General features: G+C 39.8%; 1 protein-coding gene and 1 long non-coding RNA gene across 22 annotated transcripts in view; one reads left to right on the forward strand and one right to left on the reverse strand.

The window, feature by feature from the left end:
* The window catches only part of LOC106112084 (uncharacterized), a 316,631-nt gene extending 314,795 nt beyond the window's left edge, over positions 1 to 1,836 (forward strand). For all 15 annotated transcript variants that reach the window (XR_008748682.1, XR_008748679.1, XR_008748677.1 and 12 more), the window contains one exon: positions 1,075 to 1,836. This is a non-coding gene — a long non-coding RNA (uncharacterized LOC106112084). The remainder of the gene's footprint in view (positions 1 to 1,074) is intronic.
* The window catches only part of GALNT18 (polypeptide N-acetylgalactosaminyltransferase 18), a 329,806-nt gene that overhangs the window by 65,923 nt on the left and 247,325 nt on the right, over positions 1 to 16,558 (reverse strand). For 6 of the 7 annotated variants that reach the window (XM_055813301.1, XM_027778386.2, XM_027778387.2 and 3 more), the window contains 3 exons: positions 10,614 to 10,797; positions 9,496 to 9,693; positions 6,927 to 7,041 (listed from right to left, as the gene is read on the reverse strand). In XM_055813301.1, the coding sequence (XP_055669276.1) occupies positions 6,927 to 7,041; positions 9,496 to 9,693; positions 10,614 to 10,797 (497 nt within the window). The remainder of the gene's footprint in view (positions 1 to 6,926; positions 7,042 to 9,495; positions 9,694 to 10,613; positions 10,798 to 16,558) is intronic. The other variant, XM_027778388.2, reaches the window with a different exon arrangement.

Below are 16,558 nucleotides of genomic sequence, written 5' to 3' on the forward strand. Positions count from 1 at the left end.
GCCGTGACTTAGAAGTGCAGAAACATATTAAACATGAGACTGTCTTATAATAATGCACTAATTAATTTGCATCTCACCTGGGTCCACTGATTTGTGAATGCATGTTGCCTGAAACTGTTTTATTTCTTTCCATACCACTATAAACAGTTTTCTATCATAAAACGTCAAGATGTGCGTATTACTGCCCAGTTGGTGATGTGCAACCACACAGGCACAACCAGTGAAAAAATATCTGTGAGAAATCTTCAAGGCCTCATCCTCCTTCCTTGTAGGGTACAGGGATGCCGTGCATTAGCTGGTGCTGTATCAATCATTTGCTTTCCTGTGGGAGCAGTTAATAAAATGTTCTCTCCCCAGAAAGAGCAAAACCACAAAAATGATTCACTGGTAATGTTGTCTGTATGTATAATTACACATGCTGTAGCTGCAGGTTACCTGCTGAGGCATTCATGGGCAAAACAGGGGGGAAAAGCCAATTATTCCACTGTAGGTTTGACACAAAACCAGAACAAGCCAGAGAAAGACAGCTTCTGTTGATGTCATGACTGGCACCTGTTTGGAGGCATGACATTTCTTATTTTATTCTCAATAGAGGCTGTGGTGTTTATTTTTCCTGTTGGAATTACAACCCTGTAAATACAGAATTTTAGTCTGTGTCATCTTGGGATTCAGGTTGTTAACACAGTGAGGTACTTTCCAAAACAAAATCAACCTTAGCAATAATTCTGGCCCTGCTGAGAAGCCACTACAGGTTATACAGGGCATGAGGCAAGTACTTACGCCATACTGACACTGTCGAAGAATTGGGTTTATCTTGGTGAACGTGTGGGCTATGAAAAGCATTGGCTACATCTTGTAAGAAGTAACATTTGGTCCATCTTTACAAATTTTTCTTGCAGAGTTCAGTCTAAAAAGGGTCTCTTCTTAATTCACAAAATGGATAAAAATAAAATAGACATCTTCCTATTTAAAGCTTTAATGTAAAGTTAAAAAGAAATCACTACCTTAAATAGCAGTATTTAAATTTTACCTAAAAGCAGACACTAAGAATATTCTTATTCTTGTACTTCTCAGGCCTTCCCCTTGGCACATCAACCCAGCACTGTTGAGCAGCACCATGATCATACACTCAGGAATTTTTCTGTACAGCAAGTCATTCCCCGGTGGGAAGGGCTATGGCCCACTTCATAAAATCAAGTGAAAACATGGCTTCAAGACCGCAGCAAGTGACGATAGCTGTCAGTGCAAGAATGGGGGACATCTAGATTCATTCTCCTGAAGGGTATTTTGGGAATATCTACATTGCTTAGTGGAGTGCCGTGAAAGGGGACCCGGCAGCAAGGACAAAAGAGGATGCTATGCACACACGGCATATCCCACCGCTCGCTCTCTGTGCAAACAGTTCCTCAGCACAGCAGCTCGGTGAAAAATCCTCTTGGTTTCTTTGTTCCCTCCCAGTCCTTTCCACCTCTTGGTGCACTAGCCACTCAATTTTTCCAACACAACAGTTTGTGAGGCAGCTTGGTAAACCATGAACTGATTAATATTAAAATTAACCTGTCAGCTTGAAAAAAAAATAAATTACAATGTCAAGGTTTACTTCTGAACGGGGGGTGTCCATAGAAAATGGGTACGGGGTAGCCTTGCAGCCAGCTACGTTGGCAGTGCCAAAGCACGGGTGTGCTGCAAGAGTGCTAACGAGGATGGCAAGGAGGAGGAGGAGAGGAAGGAGAAAACACAAATCAGCGTAGCTGTTTAAGCCTATGTGTTGTGAAACTACACCCTAGCTTGTACACTGTACAGAGGCTTTCCTTAATAAAAACAGACATCTATTTACATGTGATATATTCATGATTTCATATAATTTATGGACTGTACTATAAACACTGGCAGGTAAATTTCGGGAAGCTTCTAGGGAAAGAGGAAAAAGTCCAAAATGTTTTCAGATGAATACAGAGATTTGGGGCACATGTAAACATCTGCACTTGCTTGTGATTATCAAAAAGAACACTTTTGCAAGGGCATAAGACAGGGATCTCGGGTGAGAAACACTTAGGATACACAAACACTTTGGACTGGTAATGACTGGACATGTAAGCCAGCAACAAGCTTCCATGCACCGTATGGGAGAGACTGGGTTAACTAGTCAGCAATGAAGAATCATGATCTCAGCAGCTGGGGTGGGGGGAAGTTAAAAAAGAAAGAGATAAAAGGACAGGTAGTTAGCACCACACACACCTTCAGGAAAAAAACAAACAACCCACACTCCCAAACAAGCAAGCAAAAAGGAAGTCACCTCTGGAATTTGAGAAAAAATAGATCAGGGAGACGCATGACAGACTTCATGTCTGCTTGCTCTGCAACAGAGGGACCTTGTTGTATGAACAACACCACAAAGAACGCTGGGACAATTTTCTGGTCCAGTAACTCATTTCCTCATCTCTGTCCAAAAAATGCATTCCTCTATTTCTCCACCAACAGAAAAAGCATCAGCAACACGTAAGTTCTATAGGAAAGCTGCCAGGCTAACCAGAAATGAAGCAGATACATTTATTACAATATTATTTTATTGCAAATACAACTAATTGCACTATGGCAATATACAGTATAAAAGTAGTGTGCTGTACTCAGTCTGAACTATAAATGCAATTTTCCTCCTGGGTCAGCTGATGTAAAGTCTTGATATGTTGTTTAGTGGGAACAAGATCCATTCCTTTTCCCTTAAAGGGCTATTACCTTCTAACAAAATTTTGTCTTACCCATTTAACAGGGCCATTATATCCCTGTGAACACTAATTCATCTGCAAGCACAAAGTCTTTGTGACATACATAATTACTCTAAGTAAAAGCCTGGGCTTACATTCCCTTGACTCTGATGATGACTTAAGTCTGTGACCTGAGGCAAATCACTGAATATTTGTTCAAGCATCCCTAAAAATGGTACAAACAACTTTGTTGTAACAGATATTTGGAAGCTTTATCAAACATGTAGGCTGCTTTAAAAGACAAAATGATTGCTACAGGCTTGCCCTTGATCGAAATTCTGCTGACTTCAGTGATGATTGGCATAGGCCTTTTAAGTCTGCTGAAAACTAGACTTGAACAATCTAATGCAGGATCTAATTGACTGCACCCAGTTGATTGCAATGGATTTGTAGGGGCTACTGTAACTACAACTACTGCTTGTGCAAGCACTACCCAGAAGCAGAGCCTAAATGACAGTGAGAAACGACAGATCTACACTCGCGTTTTGTTTCTGCTGTAACGCAGTTGCCAACACACCTCCTGTTTGGTCTCTTGGATAAGCAATGTGATTCCAGTTTGCCCTCCAAATGCGATCTGGTCCCTTAAAAGCATGCTTAAGTCCATTCAATTGGGAATGATTGAACATAAACCACAAAGAAGTATTACTCATCCTAAAGTGAGTTTAAGAATATGGTTCTGGGGCACAGTAAATGAATCTTTCAAAAATCTCAGATGAAGTGACTGAGCTGCTCAAAAAGGATGCTGTCAAGTCTTACATCAACCAGCCTGCCTTTATTTTCTTATGGGGCAAAAAATAAAATAGCTTTGCAAGAAAATATTTGCTTGAGGAGAAAATACAGTGTTGCTTCTAAGATTCAAAATGCATTCATATTTTGAACTCATCTGTCAGCTTCTAGCTCAAGGCAACAGAACTCTATTAATATTTATTTAATAATATATGTTTAATATTTTACAAATGCTATTACAAAGCCACAGACAAGGGTAAAAAATCTTCAAAGTTAAAATAATACACCAAATTAGAGACAAATAGAACTGAGTAGAGAAACTAATTCACTAGAGTCACAGAGAATAATGCTCCAATCAAAGACCTGTTTTCTGTAGCTTGGTACGGTTTACCAGCAATGGACGCTTCAGATACAGTTTCCAATAGTTGGGGATTTTCTTGCACTCGTGTAACACAAATAACTAAATATTTGTGCAGATGATGAGATGACAAAAATACTTCCTGGGACAGGATAGTTGGATAAGTCTCCATTTCATCAGGGTCTAATTTCTGTCCCTTCACAGTGAAAATTCCATCAGTTCAGCCAAAACCAAACCATTTCACAATTTTAGAAGACACTATAATGGTTTCTCCTTTATAATGAAAAGAAATCCTAAATAGGTAGACTTTGCTTCTCAGAAGCCTCTAAGCTGGGAAATTAAATCTTATCTCACATCACTGAAGATGCAGCTGCTAACAAAACGAAAACAAGAATTTGTGCACAGGCACAGACAGCAATTCACCCAGTCCTGTCATCACATGCTGCTGCAGCTGGTCTGCATACGAGCTTGGCTCACAGTAGTTTTACATCCTCTGGAACAAAATTAGTAATATAAGGACACAGGACCAGGCTCTGCTTAGCATGTTTAAGATAAACAGGTAGCTCAAATGATCCTGACTCTTGTTGCTATTTCTGTAGTTGAAAGTAACCTCTCCTGTTCCTGCAGATATCTGGTCTTACGTGCTGTTACATAAAATTTCCCAATGAAAGAATTTACTTCCAGTGCCTAAATACTGCAAAGAATGGAAACAGGCTGTGTGAAATTTGCTTAGAAATTCAAGCTATGAAAGAAAATTAAGGAAATTTCACTAGGTAGCAGCTCCATCATATCAGAAAATGTGATACACAACATCCTACTTCTTGGCTAGCCTGGATATCAGCATGCAGCGCCTGCTTCTTCACCCCTATGTGATAATGCATATCACACGGCAGAATGCTAGATGAAACCAGATATTTCTTAAAAAAGGAAAATGGCAATGAAAGATGAAGCACAGTGAGCAATCCGTAGTCATGGGTTGGAAAGCACCGTTTTAAAATGGAAAAATTATTTATTGCACTAATACTGTAATTATAATGTAGTTTTTGTAGAACAATGACTATATTAAGTGATTCATCAAGGGCCTCGCAGCTGAAAACAATGCAAGTAATCTAGAGATGGCTGTTTGGTGCTGCAGAGACAAAAACGTAGTTCAGCAGCAGAGACAGACCATCTGGCCTGAAATCACCTGCTGACTACAGCTTTCCACATCGCCCTGTCTAAAGGAAATGAAAGACAACCCCTTGGAGCTGCACCTCTAGGGATGAGTGCTTAGGATGCAGGGGAATGACATGGCTGCCCACTGTCATACGAGAGCACACTCGAAGCAGCCACCTGGATTTTGCCAGGACACGGTGTACGGCCCCATGTGTGCACCAGAAGCAGGTGGCTGCGGGAAGGAGCTTGCTTTTCAAGCTTAACATCTGTAGACATAATATTGTGCTTCCCAGAAGCTCTAATACTGCACTGTACATTTATATTCATCCTGGTATTATCTGGGATATGCTGAGAATTGTGAGAAGAGTTGGTAATAAACTGCTGAAAAATCTGTTCATTACCTCTCAGTAATTTGTTCTGATATAGCCAGGAACACAGATCCAAGCCAGAATAAAGTCAGACGAGGCAGCATACATTATGCTACCTTGCACACTACAATCTGTTACAGATGAAAGTATTTTATGTAGGTCAGGCACTGCTTCCCTGGAGACAGACAAAAAGCCATAAGGAAATCAGAGAAGTGTTGGGCCTTATTCCAGTGATCCAGTCTACTCCAGAGTTTCAATTACGCAGAGATTTGTATCTCTCTTGGTCTTGCCTATCAAAGTGCTCTTCCCAATCAACTTCTGCAAGGCTAAGTATAGCAGACTGGACAGCACATATCTCATGATGCAAAACTAGATAAAACTCCTCTTGCTCCCACAAGGAGACAATAGTTTTGTCAGTTGAAAAAAGAAACGAAAAATCAAAGTGATACTAATTTTCAACTCATCGCAACATGAGCTGCAAAATCAGGTTTCAGGAACAGAAGACGGCTCTCTCTGGCCCTCACAGTGAGGAGAATGGTGTTAATAAAAGCAGCAGACTTGCATTTCTCTCTCTCTTTCCTTAAAACCATGATCTGATGTAACTGAGAGGGGATCTGCACTTCAGTCTTGCTGCAATAACGCTTTATCTCTGACAGGTGGGAGAAAAAGAATTTCAGGACCCCAGAGTAAAAATGAGTATTTTTTGTTATATCTGTCAGTCTCAGCAGAGGATTCTGTATTTTCAAAATAAATTCTTTTTTGTTGTTGTTTTTTTGATATTGTACAATAGTACGCTTTTATTCTGGCAACTAAAAAGCACAAAATACAAGCTTCCACTACCATTTCATAGCAGAGTTCAGAATTTAATTTTATAACACACATCATACCACTTTTCATTACCACCTATCTAAGAGTTTCTCCTGGATCAAAAATCTGAAAGATCCTCAGACAGAAAAGCACTGTATTTTCAGAATGGTATTTAGCTGTGAAGAGACACAGAAAGTAGTATACAAATCACACCCAATACTGCGTATAGTAAACAGATGAAGACTGTATGATGGAAGAAGAAAGTATGTCCACTTACGCACTTTACAAATATCTTAATTTCCCTCCAGAGGGAAGGTAGCATAACTGCCTATATATTCCAGTTTGCTCCATAATGATTTTCCAAATTCAAATTAACCAAGCGATCTAGAAAGGCTTTTCCCATTATGCCTGTGAGAAACTATTCTCCTTTACTGAATCTAGGATAACAGGTAAGCAGGGAGTTTTAGGTACCATCTCTGCAGAATTCTAGCACTGTTACTTGAAGGAATGAGTAATACCGAATTCTGTATTTCTACTCTTGTCCCAGGTAAGTTCTTTAAAAAGATACAGGAGTTTGTGCTCTTCCCCCCACCGCCCCACCAAAATACAATTTATACTACTGCAGAGCTGTGGATCTCCTTTGCATGCCATCATCCATACATTTTTGACTGTTTTTTCCCCCTGCAAAAAGAAGTAAGCTGTATTTTTAAATGTAAGCCACCAGTGTTGGTTGGTCACGTTCCTTACCCTGATTCCCAGCTCCACATTCTCTCCTCCGTATACTTCCATGCCTTCATCCAGTAAGCCAATCTCTTGGAAATATTCTCTATCTACTATAAAGCATCCAATCAACGCAGGACTTCTGGAAGAATAAACCAGCAGCAACAAAATTAGCAGATAGAATATGAACAATTTTACTATTCAGACATAGATTATATTTATAACTGCTGGTTCAAATTGTGCATCAGGGCAAATTCTTACGGAGGTGTCTCTCAAACAAATTTATTCAGCTTTGTCTTCTAATGTTCTTGATTCTATGGTGAAATAAGTACCATTGAAGGAAAACAGACTCAAAATTATTTGACATACATATTCACCAGGACAGCTAAGAATTCAGTGCTAACAATACTAGAGCCAGGAGCCTCAAATTTGTTTCTGAGGCACCAGCCATTCTAGTCTCTGTCCCTGCTAAGTCCTCAGGTTTCTGTCTGTAATTATTAACAAGGATACCCAACAATGCAAGTCAGGTTCATCTACAGCTAAGAATGCTTGTCTGTAAGCTTATGTAAAAGAAGATACTATTTCTTGAACAGGAACATCCAGATAAAGTTTTGTAATACAAAATCAAGAAATGTCTGCCCTTACCAGCATACTGCAACATTAGCCCATTGTCCTCAGCCAAATTTAAATAAGTCAAAAATCTTTACTCAATCGGTAAGCTTGTTTTATGTCATGACACGAATCAACCAACTTCTACTGTGCAGAGCTAATCTTATGAAGGTAAGAGTTCAGGCACAAAGAGTACAATTTTACCTCTATGAGATGCAGTGGAGGACAATACAGAGGAATTTGGCCTTTTCATTTTTCTTCTACCTTATAATCCACAATGGCAAGAAATAAAAATGTCTTTTCTGATTATTATGCTGGTAACGGGAACTATGGTAGCAACAGGATATTAATTAGCAGTACAGGGAAAATCATCCTGCACTTACTGGGAACATTCAAGCTGCAGTAAGTGTAGACATCTGCTTTCAAAGAGATTATAGATGTCTTAATCGCAAATTGTACAATTCTACAGAAATCTACACATTTAAACCTTTAACTTGAAGTGCTATAGTACCCACTTTATAACAATGAAAGGCTGTTTCTGATGTATTTATTAATGAAGAAAATAGCAGTTAACGTCACTTCAAAAATTGTGCTTATTTTATGACAAAGTACTTTTGCTTTTGGTGTTGTTTTAGAAGTATTTTTCAGAGTACCTGCTTCCCTTTGTTAGAATTCCAGAAGCATATTGGAGGCATGATAGAAGCCATCAATCAGTACAATTTTTCTTCATTTTAATTATCCAGTACACACATGGAATGTATTGTACTAAATAAAAGGCTCCAGGGAAAGAGCTGGGGAACAAATCTAAACATCCAATATTCATAAAGGACATTCACTCCACAATCCTCACATAGAACAGAGTTTTGGGGTAAAATGGAAAAGTGGATTTTCTCTTTATTCTGAGTTTAAACACTTTTCATTTTAAAAGTCACCATAATTAACACAGAAGGTTTGCCTCTCCAGGACTTAGTAGAAAACGTTAAAGCATTTTCATAATCTTAACAGAGTTCATTAACACCGATAACCATTTCTAATGATGGGGCAATTACCACCCCCTGTTATATATGTCTGTGGCAAACCTGTGAATTTTTATGTCCTACTTTTCAGTTCTAGGGCCTGTCCTAATGATCAACATGTTGGTCAGTACAGTTCAGAGTGTTTAAGCTGACAACGCCTGAAAAAAGCTGCCTGTCTGAAAAGACTGAACTACTGGATGAAAGATACCCCCTACACTGACTGCATGGAAACTGACTGGTAGTGATTACCCCCTTGAGCTTCTACTACTATCTAAGGTTCTGCTTTGCAGGTGGTAAAAACAGTCTTCACACTTTCTTTTTGCAAAGAGTGAGAGTATAGGTACCAGTGACCTCCTTGGTATGAATGCATAGCTGTAAGAACAGTCTGGAATCTCAGCAGAGCTGCTGAGGGAATCCAGAGGTACCTACTCTCCTCCCCAAGATAAGGGTTTTCTTCTGTACCAGCCTAACAATATTCTAGACATGATACGAAAGTACAGAGCGAGATTGTACCAAGGCAAGGATCTAATATAGCCATTGCTCACACACTGTAGCGGACCAGCATTAACTCCTAGGACATAACACAGCTGTAAAGCTATGAGTATTATAAAGAATACAACTGTCAGATCAGTTCATTTGTAAATCAAATTCTGTTTCTGGCCTATTACCACTAAATCAGCAGACGACACTTGGAGAAAGCAGTGCTGCTGAGCATTCAAGTCTACCATTTCACTGTGGCTATGTTTTGCCCCAAGCTAGTAACAAGGAAACCTATTTAAAAAAGATCTGAAAACAGCAGTTTTCTTGAAGAATGTGTGGGGGTCAAGGACAAAAGCAGAAGAGGACAGTTCAAGGACATTTAACTAATTTAACATTGCAGTCAGTAAAACCTGCTGAGACCACCCCCCGTCTGTGATACCTAGACGAGCATTGCCAGGGACACACCAATCTAGGTCACAGCTGCATGTTACCTTATTGGAGCAGTTGTGTTCTGCAGTTTCCACCATGACTTAGGAGGGTTCAGATATCGGCACCACAGCTCCCAGTCAAACCCCTGTGCTGAGAGGGGATACTCCTCTATTTCAAAATTATCATACTTAATGTTATCAAATGATGGAGAAATTACTCTCTTTCTGTTTTCTTTTATCCTAGTGAGCACTGGTTCAGCCCTGAAAAAAAAAAGTGTTAAAGATTATGTCTTTAACAGTAGAAGTATAGCACTGATGGAAATCACAGACTCATAGAATAGTTTGGGTTGGAAGGGACTCTTAAATGCCATCTAGTCTAACCCCCCAAATAAACAGCAGGTTAAGCTGCATATTTCAGAAGGGGCAAAGTCTACACCTGTTACCCATTCAGAGCTACCTTCGCTTTGAGATGGATTTTTGACAGAAGATTCTGCCCCAAAATAACACACTGCAATATTTTACCTAGGATGCCCTATTATTAACCTTGATGTGACCTACTGAATGGAAGAAATGAGTATCTGCCTATCGTAGAACATTTACACCCTTGCTACCAAATAATGATAACTTCAGGCTCTCAATATTATCAAGGACATCAAAATCAGAGTTAATAATAGATCTATCCTAGGGACAGAAGCTCCTGCCTTTTTACCATCTTTTTTACTCAAGAAGCACAGAGATATTAAATCCAGACTGAACAAGGTGAAATACATGGGTTTAGTTACGTGCTTTTTCACAGAGCAGCAGCCTCAGTGCAAAAATTATACTTCCTTGTTTACACTGTAGAACATAAAAGAAACATAATATTTTTAATTAAAAGAAGATTAATTTTCCCCTATGGGTAAAGGGCTACATTATCAGAGGGTTTTAACATGCAGTTTTCCAATATAGTTTAAATACATTGTAATTATACCAGGAGATAACTCATACTATAAAAATGGATCTAGGTATGTTACACAGCACAAACATATTTTCATGCTTGTGCCCATGACTGTGTCTGAATCTTCATTAAAAAGATCAGAACGCTAACTCACCCTCTATATGCAAGCGAAATGCCATTCAGTAATTTATAAATAGTGCTTAGAAAAGGTCCCCTGGTCAGAGATATTCAAGGAGACACATACCATCCCACATTGAATTCCACATGGGCATCAAAGAGAGCAACTACTGGTGCTGTGGCTACTCTCCATCCACTAACTCGAGATCGAATCAGCCCCTCTTGTTTGCTGTGTCGAACAACCTTGATGAAACCAGGCTTACGGGCATTCACTTCATCAACATACTTCTTCAGTTTCTCCTTGAGTTCTTCTGTGGAAAAGAAAGAATTAACTGTTAGCAAGAAGTGCCAGCTTGACAAGATGTAAAAACCTGTTCTTTCAGCAGAACTCCTTCAGGAGTCTTCATACATGGAAATCCTCCCTCTTGATTTAACTAGTAAGAATTCTCAAGTATCAAGTCTAAAGGGAGGCAAACAAAAACTAGGACCATAAATTGTATAGTAATAAAAAATTCTAGGTGTAACTATTTAGCCTACATGACTGACATCAGAACCCTGCCACTGTTTAACATTATGATTGAGTGCTTTATTTTATGGCATGTTAAAGTACCACAGCTACTTAAGTGCATACTATGTTACTGTAGCAACAAACAAGATAACTATCTTACATTTCCAGAAATATATGCCCAAGTATTGTTCACAAACTTTCTTTACCAATATTTCAAGAAAAAAATAATAATAAAATTAATTATTTATCCCTATTCCATTTCTCTTTCTAAACTTCAACAGCTCTTTTCTATTGCTACTAAAAAGTTCTCAGCAGAACAAAGGCCAGTAAAAGTACTGGAGGAGAACAATTCCCAATTAAAATATGATCACTTTTAAATAAGCAGTTATCATATATCTGGTTTAAAGACCTTTCCACGAGAAATTCCAATATGTAGAGCTGAAATATGCTGTTCGCTATTATTGACTGGAAACAGTTTACTATTCCTTATTAGCATTGCTATGTCATGATACCACTCTGAATTCCCTTGGTGTTATTAAGTTCCCTTTCTTCCAAATCTCTGCAAATCCAGAAATGTCTTTGCTGTCATGCAGAATAATGCTCCTGTTGTTACAATGCTGAACAGGGTATCGTAAAATCTGCGTGAAAAGCTCAATTCTGTCTAGCCCTTTCTGTGAAAACTGGAGCAAGCCAGTTAAGTTCTCCATACTCAATTCCTCACCTGCAAAATGGGATCACCACGCCTGTTTCTTCTTTTCAGTTTATTTAGACTTTAAAACTCTAGAGAACAGCAGTTTTCTTTTTCTCTGCATTTGGCCAGTGCCTAGTGCCCCAGGGCACTGAGCTGAGGGGAGGCTGCATCAGGCAGGGGGTGGCACCAGAGCCCAGCAGAGGAAAGAGCAGCACCCTGTAAGTCAGCACCCTGGGAGGGAGTACAGCTTCTGACACATTGGCTGGCCCACATTGCCTCCTGGTAAAATACGACATGGTTCTTTTTTTTTAAACCTACCTTCCTTTCCCTTTCCTTTGTTTTGCTACCATTAGCTGTGCAATCTGCTCCTAGCTATGTGTCAGGGGGGCATTTTTGCACTGAGCACAGGTAGCTTCTCAACATAAGCCAGCTGCTCTGGGAACTGGTTGCCTCAAACAGATCTGGATAACATTCACACTAGAATGGATAATGTAACAGAAAATTAAGAACAGGCACACCTTACTAGCCACAGTAAATGTTCATCCTTGAAAGGAGATGGATGTGTCCTCTCTTAGACTGACAGAGGAACAGAGCTGTCTCAAAAGGTGTCCTCTAACCTGAAGACATGCCCTTAGTGGACCTACTTCTCTGAGGATATGGAGGAAAGGACAAGATGGTCAAGTGCAAAGACTCCTTAAATTCACCCCTCTTCAAAAAGACAGCCACCAGGCGTGATGCTCCTGCAGCTGCTTCCACTGGCTTTGCAGGAGTGTGCATGCCACATACCTTTGTGTAAATGACTCTGCACGGAAGGGAGAGAAAAACCAAAAAAAAGTGCTGATACTTACAGTTTTTCATGAAGAACAAGAATTAAAAAGAAATAATCTGATGACCATGTCCATCACAGTACTTAAACCGCAGCTATATTTTAGGAATGGACTCAATATATTCCTACAATTTGCTATGTTATATTGCCAATAGCTATTCAAATTGTTTACCTATTACTGCATTGCCTTGAATAAACAATACAAGGCACTTACACACCTAGCACAGAGCACTATTCTACTTTCTATTAGATTTGCTGCATATTGATCAATACACTTTCCTTCATAAAGCAGAAAATCACATTCAGGTTTTCTAATGCTTATGCAATGCCACGTGTTCTTATTGTTCATCCCTTAACACACAAGAAATTTGTAGCAAGCACAAAACTATCAAACCAACCACTAGCTAACAGCACTTTAAATTCAAAAGAAGACATTATGAAATTGTGCCCACCTAAAAATAGTGCAAAACTGTTCTCTATTCCCAAAACGTAACATTGTGGAGGGTGAATATCAAAACACGATGATCAAAGCTTTGTTCTCAGTGTAAGCGGCTGTTCATAGCTTTACAATACCAGGAAGCTTTATTTGCCACAACAATACAGCATCACCACTGAGTATTAAATACATAAAAGGAAAGCAGGCTCTAATCAAGGACTTGAAAATCAGTACCCTTGATAGAGTCATTGTTCTCTCAATCACCTTCATTTTTAGCAAGTGGCTATTCTTACTCCTGTCATGCACTTTTCTTAATGTGGACTGACTTTATAAGCTTGAGTAAACACAAAATCTTTTCAATAGCAAGGTGTAAGATGGAAATAAGTGGAAATGGAAGAGAACCCAAATCTTGGCTTGCCACCAGCACGACTTCAGCTGCACATTATAGCTGTGACATTTACTAGGCAGTACACACTTCTAATTTTCTGGTTACACTGCAGCTTTTTGCAAATTAAGTGAATGGCCTGAGAGAGTCTCAGGGGAACCTTGGAGGCTTACTCATGCTCAGTCAGTATGGAGGAATCCTTCCCTGGACTTCAGTATCAGCCTCAGGAGGCAGAGAAAACTGCTGCATTTTACCTAATCTTCAATACTGGCCTAGGAGCAGGGACTTACTCTGTAGCATGTCCACAGGAGACAAAGCAGTATTTTGCAGTCAGGCATTTTCTGGCCTTTGTTATTCAAAACAGATTAGCCTTGCTTTGCAAAGGCAGAGTGCTGAGCAGAGCATTATGTGCACCCTTTGTTTTACAAAACCTATTGGGCAGACTCCCAGAAGAAAAGATAAGTCTACTAAAAAAAAGTAACATTTTCACTTAGCCACAGGATACAGCAGACATGTAAATGAAGCTTAAAAAGTCACTATTTTGGGAAAAACATTAAAGATGCCCTAGCAGGATGCTTAAGTCAGGTTTTTTCATGCATTCCACATTTTGCTGAGTTTTACATGAGGAATTTTGAGTTCAGTTGTCTTTGACAGTTTTAGAGCACCCTGTCCAACTGGACTGAATGATGGGACTCTCACCCTAGAACTGATCGTACACTTTGTGATGGCACTGGATGGTCTTCAGCAATATATTTTTAACCCACCCTCCGTTTTTTTTCCACTTTAGATATGTTGCTTGAATAACAAACAGTGTTTTTCATTAATTATTGTGCTTCACTGCTTTATGCCACCGTAGGGAGAAGAAAGGGAATGAGCAAATGTGTCATCTTCAATACACTGTTGATTTGGTTTCTAATTATGGAAACAAATAGGCCTATAAAGATAGATGCATTTGCCTTTCAGTGCAGAATCTCTCAAAAAGGACTCAATTGGACTAAGCTGAATGAGTATCTGCAACTGAAGAGAAAGAGCAGCCGTATATGGAACAGGAAAACAGTGCCGATCTGGCGCTTGGACATGTTGCAGCCTACCACCTGTCTCTATACGGTACAGCACAGCACAACTCTCCTCATAAATGCATAATTAATGTGCCATAATTATGTTTAATATTAACATAATTAAGTTCTAATACTTCTAAGAGGTTGTTTGCTTGTTTTTAACAAATCCAAAAAGATTTTGTTTTACAAGTTTCCTTATTCAGCACGACAAAGCAGCGCTAAAGAATTCGTGCAACTTTGCCTCCGTAGGAAGCAAGAGGCAAGGCAGGATGGAGGCAGGGAGCATAAGCAGTCAGAAGATGCCATCCATCCCACACCTACAGAAACTGGATGTGAAGGGATCATTTAGTTCATGAAAATCCCTTCACAAGCCATCTTGCTTTCCGGATATGGTCTGAGAGAATGGTGGCTTGAGGGAGGCCCTGGCAATGCAGCTGCTCTCCTTGCAATACTGTGGCTTGCTTGGCTTGTGGGAGTGGCCAGTCCTTGCTCAGAGGGGCAACCTGGACTGCAGTCCTGCCTCCTCTTGGAACACTGGTGGGTTGTGGCAGGCCATACAATAAGGAAAAGGCTTCTCAGACCTCAGGGAGTTTCTCAGAAGGAAAACCATCTACAGATCATCCTCTTCATCCAGTCACATGGAAGCACGCTATGGTTTCGTAATGTCTCTACCCTACCGAAACTGGGAAGTTCCCAGGCCAGATGCTCGATGATGCCTCAGCCCCTTACCTCAGCGCCCTACAGCAGCTATGGGTCCGTCCACAGGCCTCAGATTTTAAAATTACTGATACAGCACTGTCATAAATAATAAATTACTGCCTCAAATTCACAGAGAAGTAGCTTAAAGAACAGCCAATTAAGCCGCACTTTCAATAACTTTCATGCTTTACTGTACTCTCATTCCGAGTGCTTAAATGAGTCCTCACAGCTCTCAGAACAATTACATTTGTGAAGTCTGACACTCAGGCTTTGCTGAGACAGATGAATTTTACTGACTTCTTAAAACTCATTCTTAGCTGTAGATTTGCCAACAGACCTAAAATGATAAATAAATAAATAATTTGCTAAAGCCTAGAAGTCCCTGCTGACTTCAGTGCAGCAGAATCCTGCAAGCCTTGCACTTTTACCTTTAGGGAAGAATTTATTTCCATGTCAAAGGCCCAGGAATTACCATGTCCCTCTTTAACCTCAGCACTTGGCACAAACATGGCTTCTTTTACTGTGAAGGGAAAGAAATTGTTCTTCAGTACAGAATGGGTTTTAACGTAACAATTGTCCTCCCTGTGCCAGAAATTGTGGATTGACACATTGTATGAAAGGGATAAAATCCTGCCAATTCATTATTTTTATGCTCTTGCTTTGTGTTCATTGAGCTAAGTAGAAGGCACACTCTGGTCCCCAGGTAAAGAACCATGTTGGATATTTTCTTGGATCATAAATGACACTTTTAAAGGCAAATCATCACAGCAGCTGCAGGAATACAGCAGAGCTTCTGCCTGTCAAGAGACCACTGGTCAGTTCGCTCCTGGCAAGGATCCCTGGGCCTTCCTGAATGCCCCATGCAGTAGGTCAGAGTGGGATCCACTGCCTTGCATCGAGGCAAACCAGCCAACTGGCAGAGCACAAGTCAGTACACCATGAGAGTTGCTGCCATACAAGGAGCATCTCATCAGGTACATCTTGGTTCTGCATTAAAGGCAAGTAAATGGTCAAAAGACAGAATTCACACAAACCAGTTAATTTTAAATGAAGATTTTTCCATCTTCATTTTCTTGATTATTTGTGGCTCAAAGTCTTTGGAACAGAAAAAGCTGCTTTTCCACTCTTCCAATAACAATTTTATAGCCTTTAGAAAAACAGAACGTATTAACATAGCTAACTTCCTTTCTGACAAACGAAGAAAGCCTGTTATACCAGGTTTGCTAAAAAAAAAAACCAAAACATCCCAACCCATAACCTCTCTTCCCTCTCAGTCACTCTGTAGGCATGCAACCTGAATTCATGTAATAACTTGAATTCATGGCAGCAGCTAGGCATGTAAGAAAAACTGCTTCCTGCACTTTATCTAATAGGCTTGTACATTGGATCATGTCACGTATTGCGTATGCAGCTCAGTGCTTCATAATTTTTATTTTCCTTTTCTCTAGCCCCTTATCTTTCATGCTGAA

Source organism: Falco peregrinus, chromosome 9 (assembly GCF_023634155.1).
Source record: "Falco peregrinus isolate bFalPer1 chromosome 9, bFalPer1.pri, whole genome shotgun sequence".
In the NCBI taxonomy this organism is placed as follows: domain Eukaryota; kingdom Metazoa; phylum Chordata; class Aves; order Falconiformes; family Falconidae; genus Falco; species Falco peregrinus.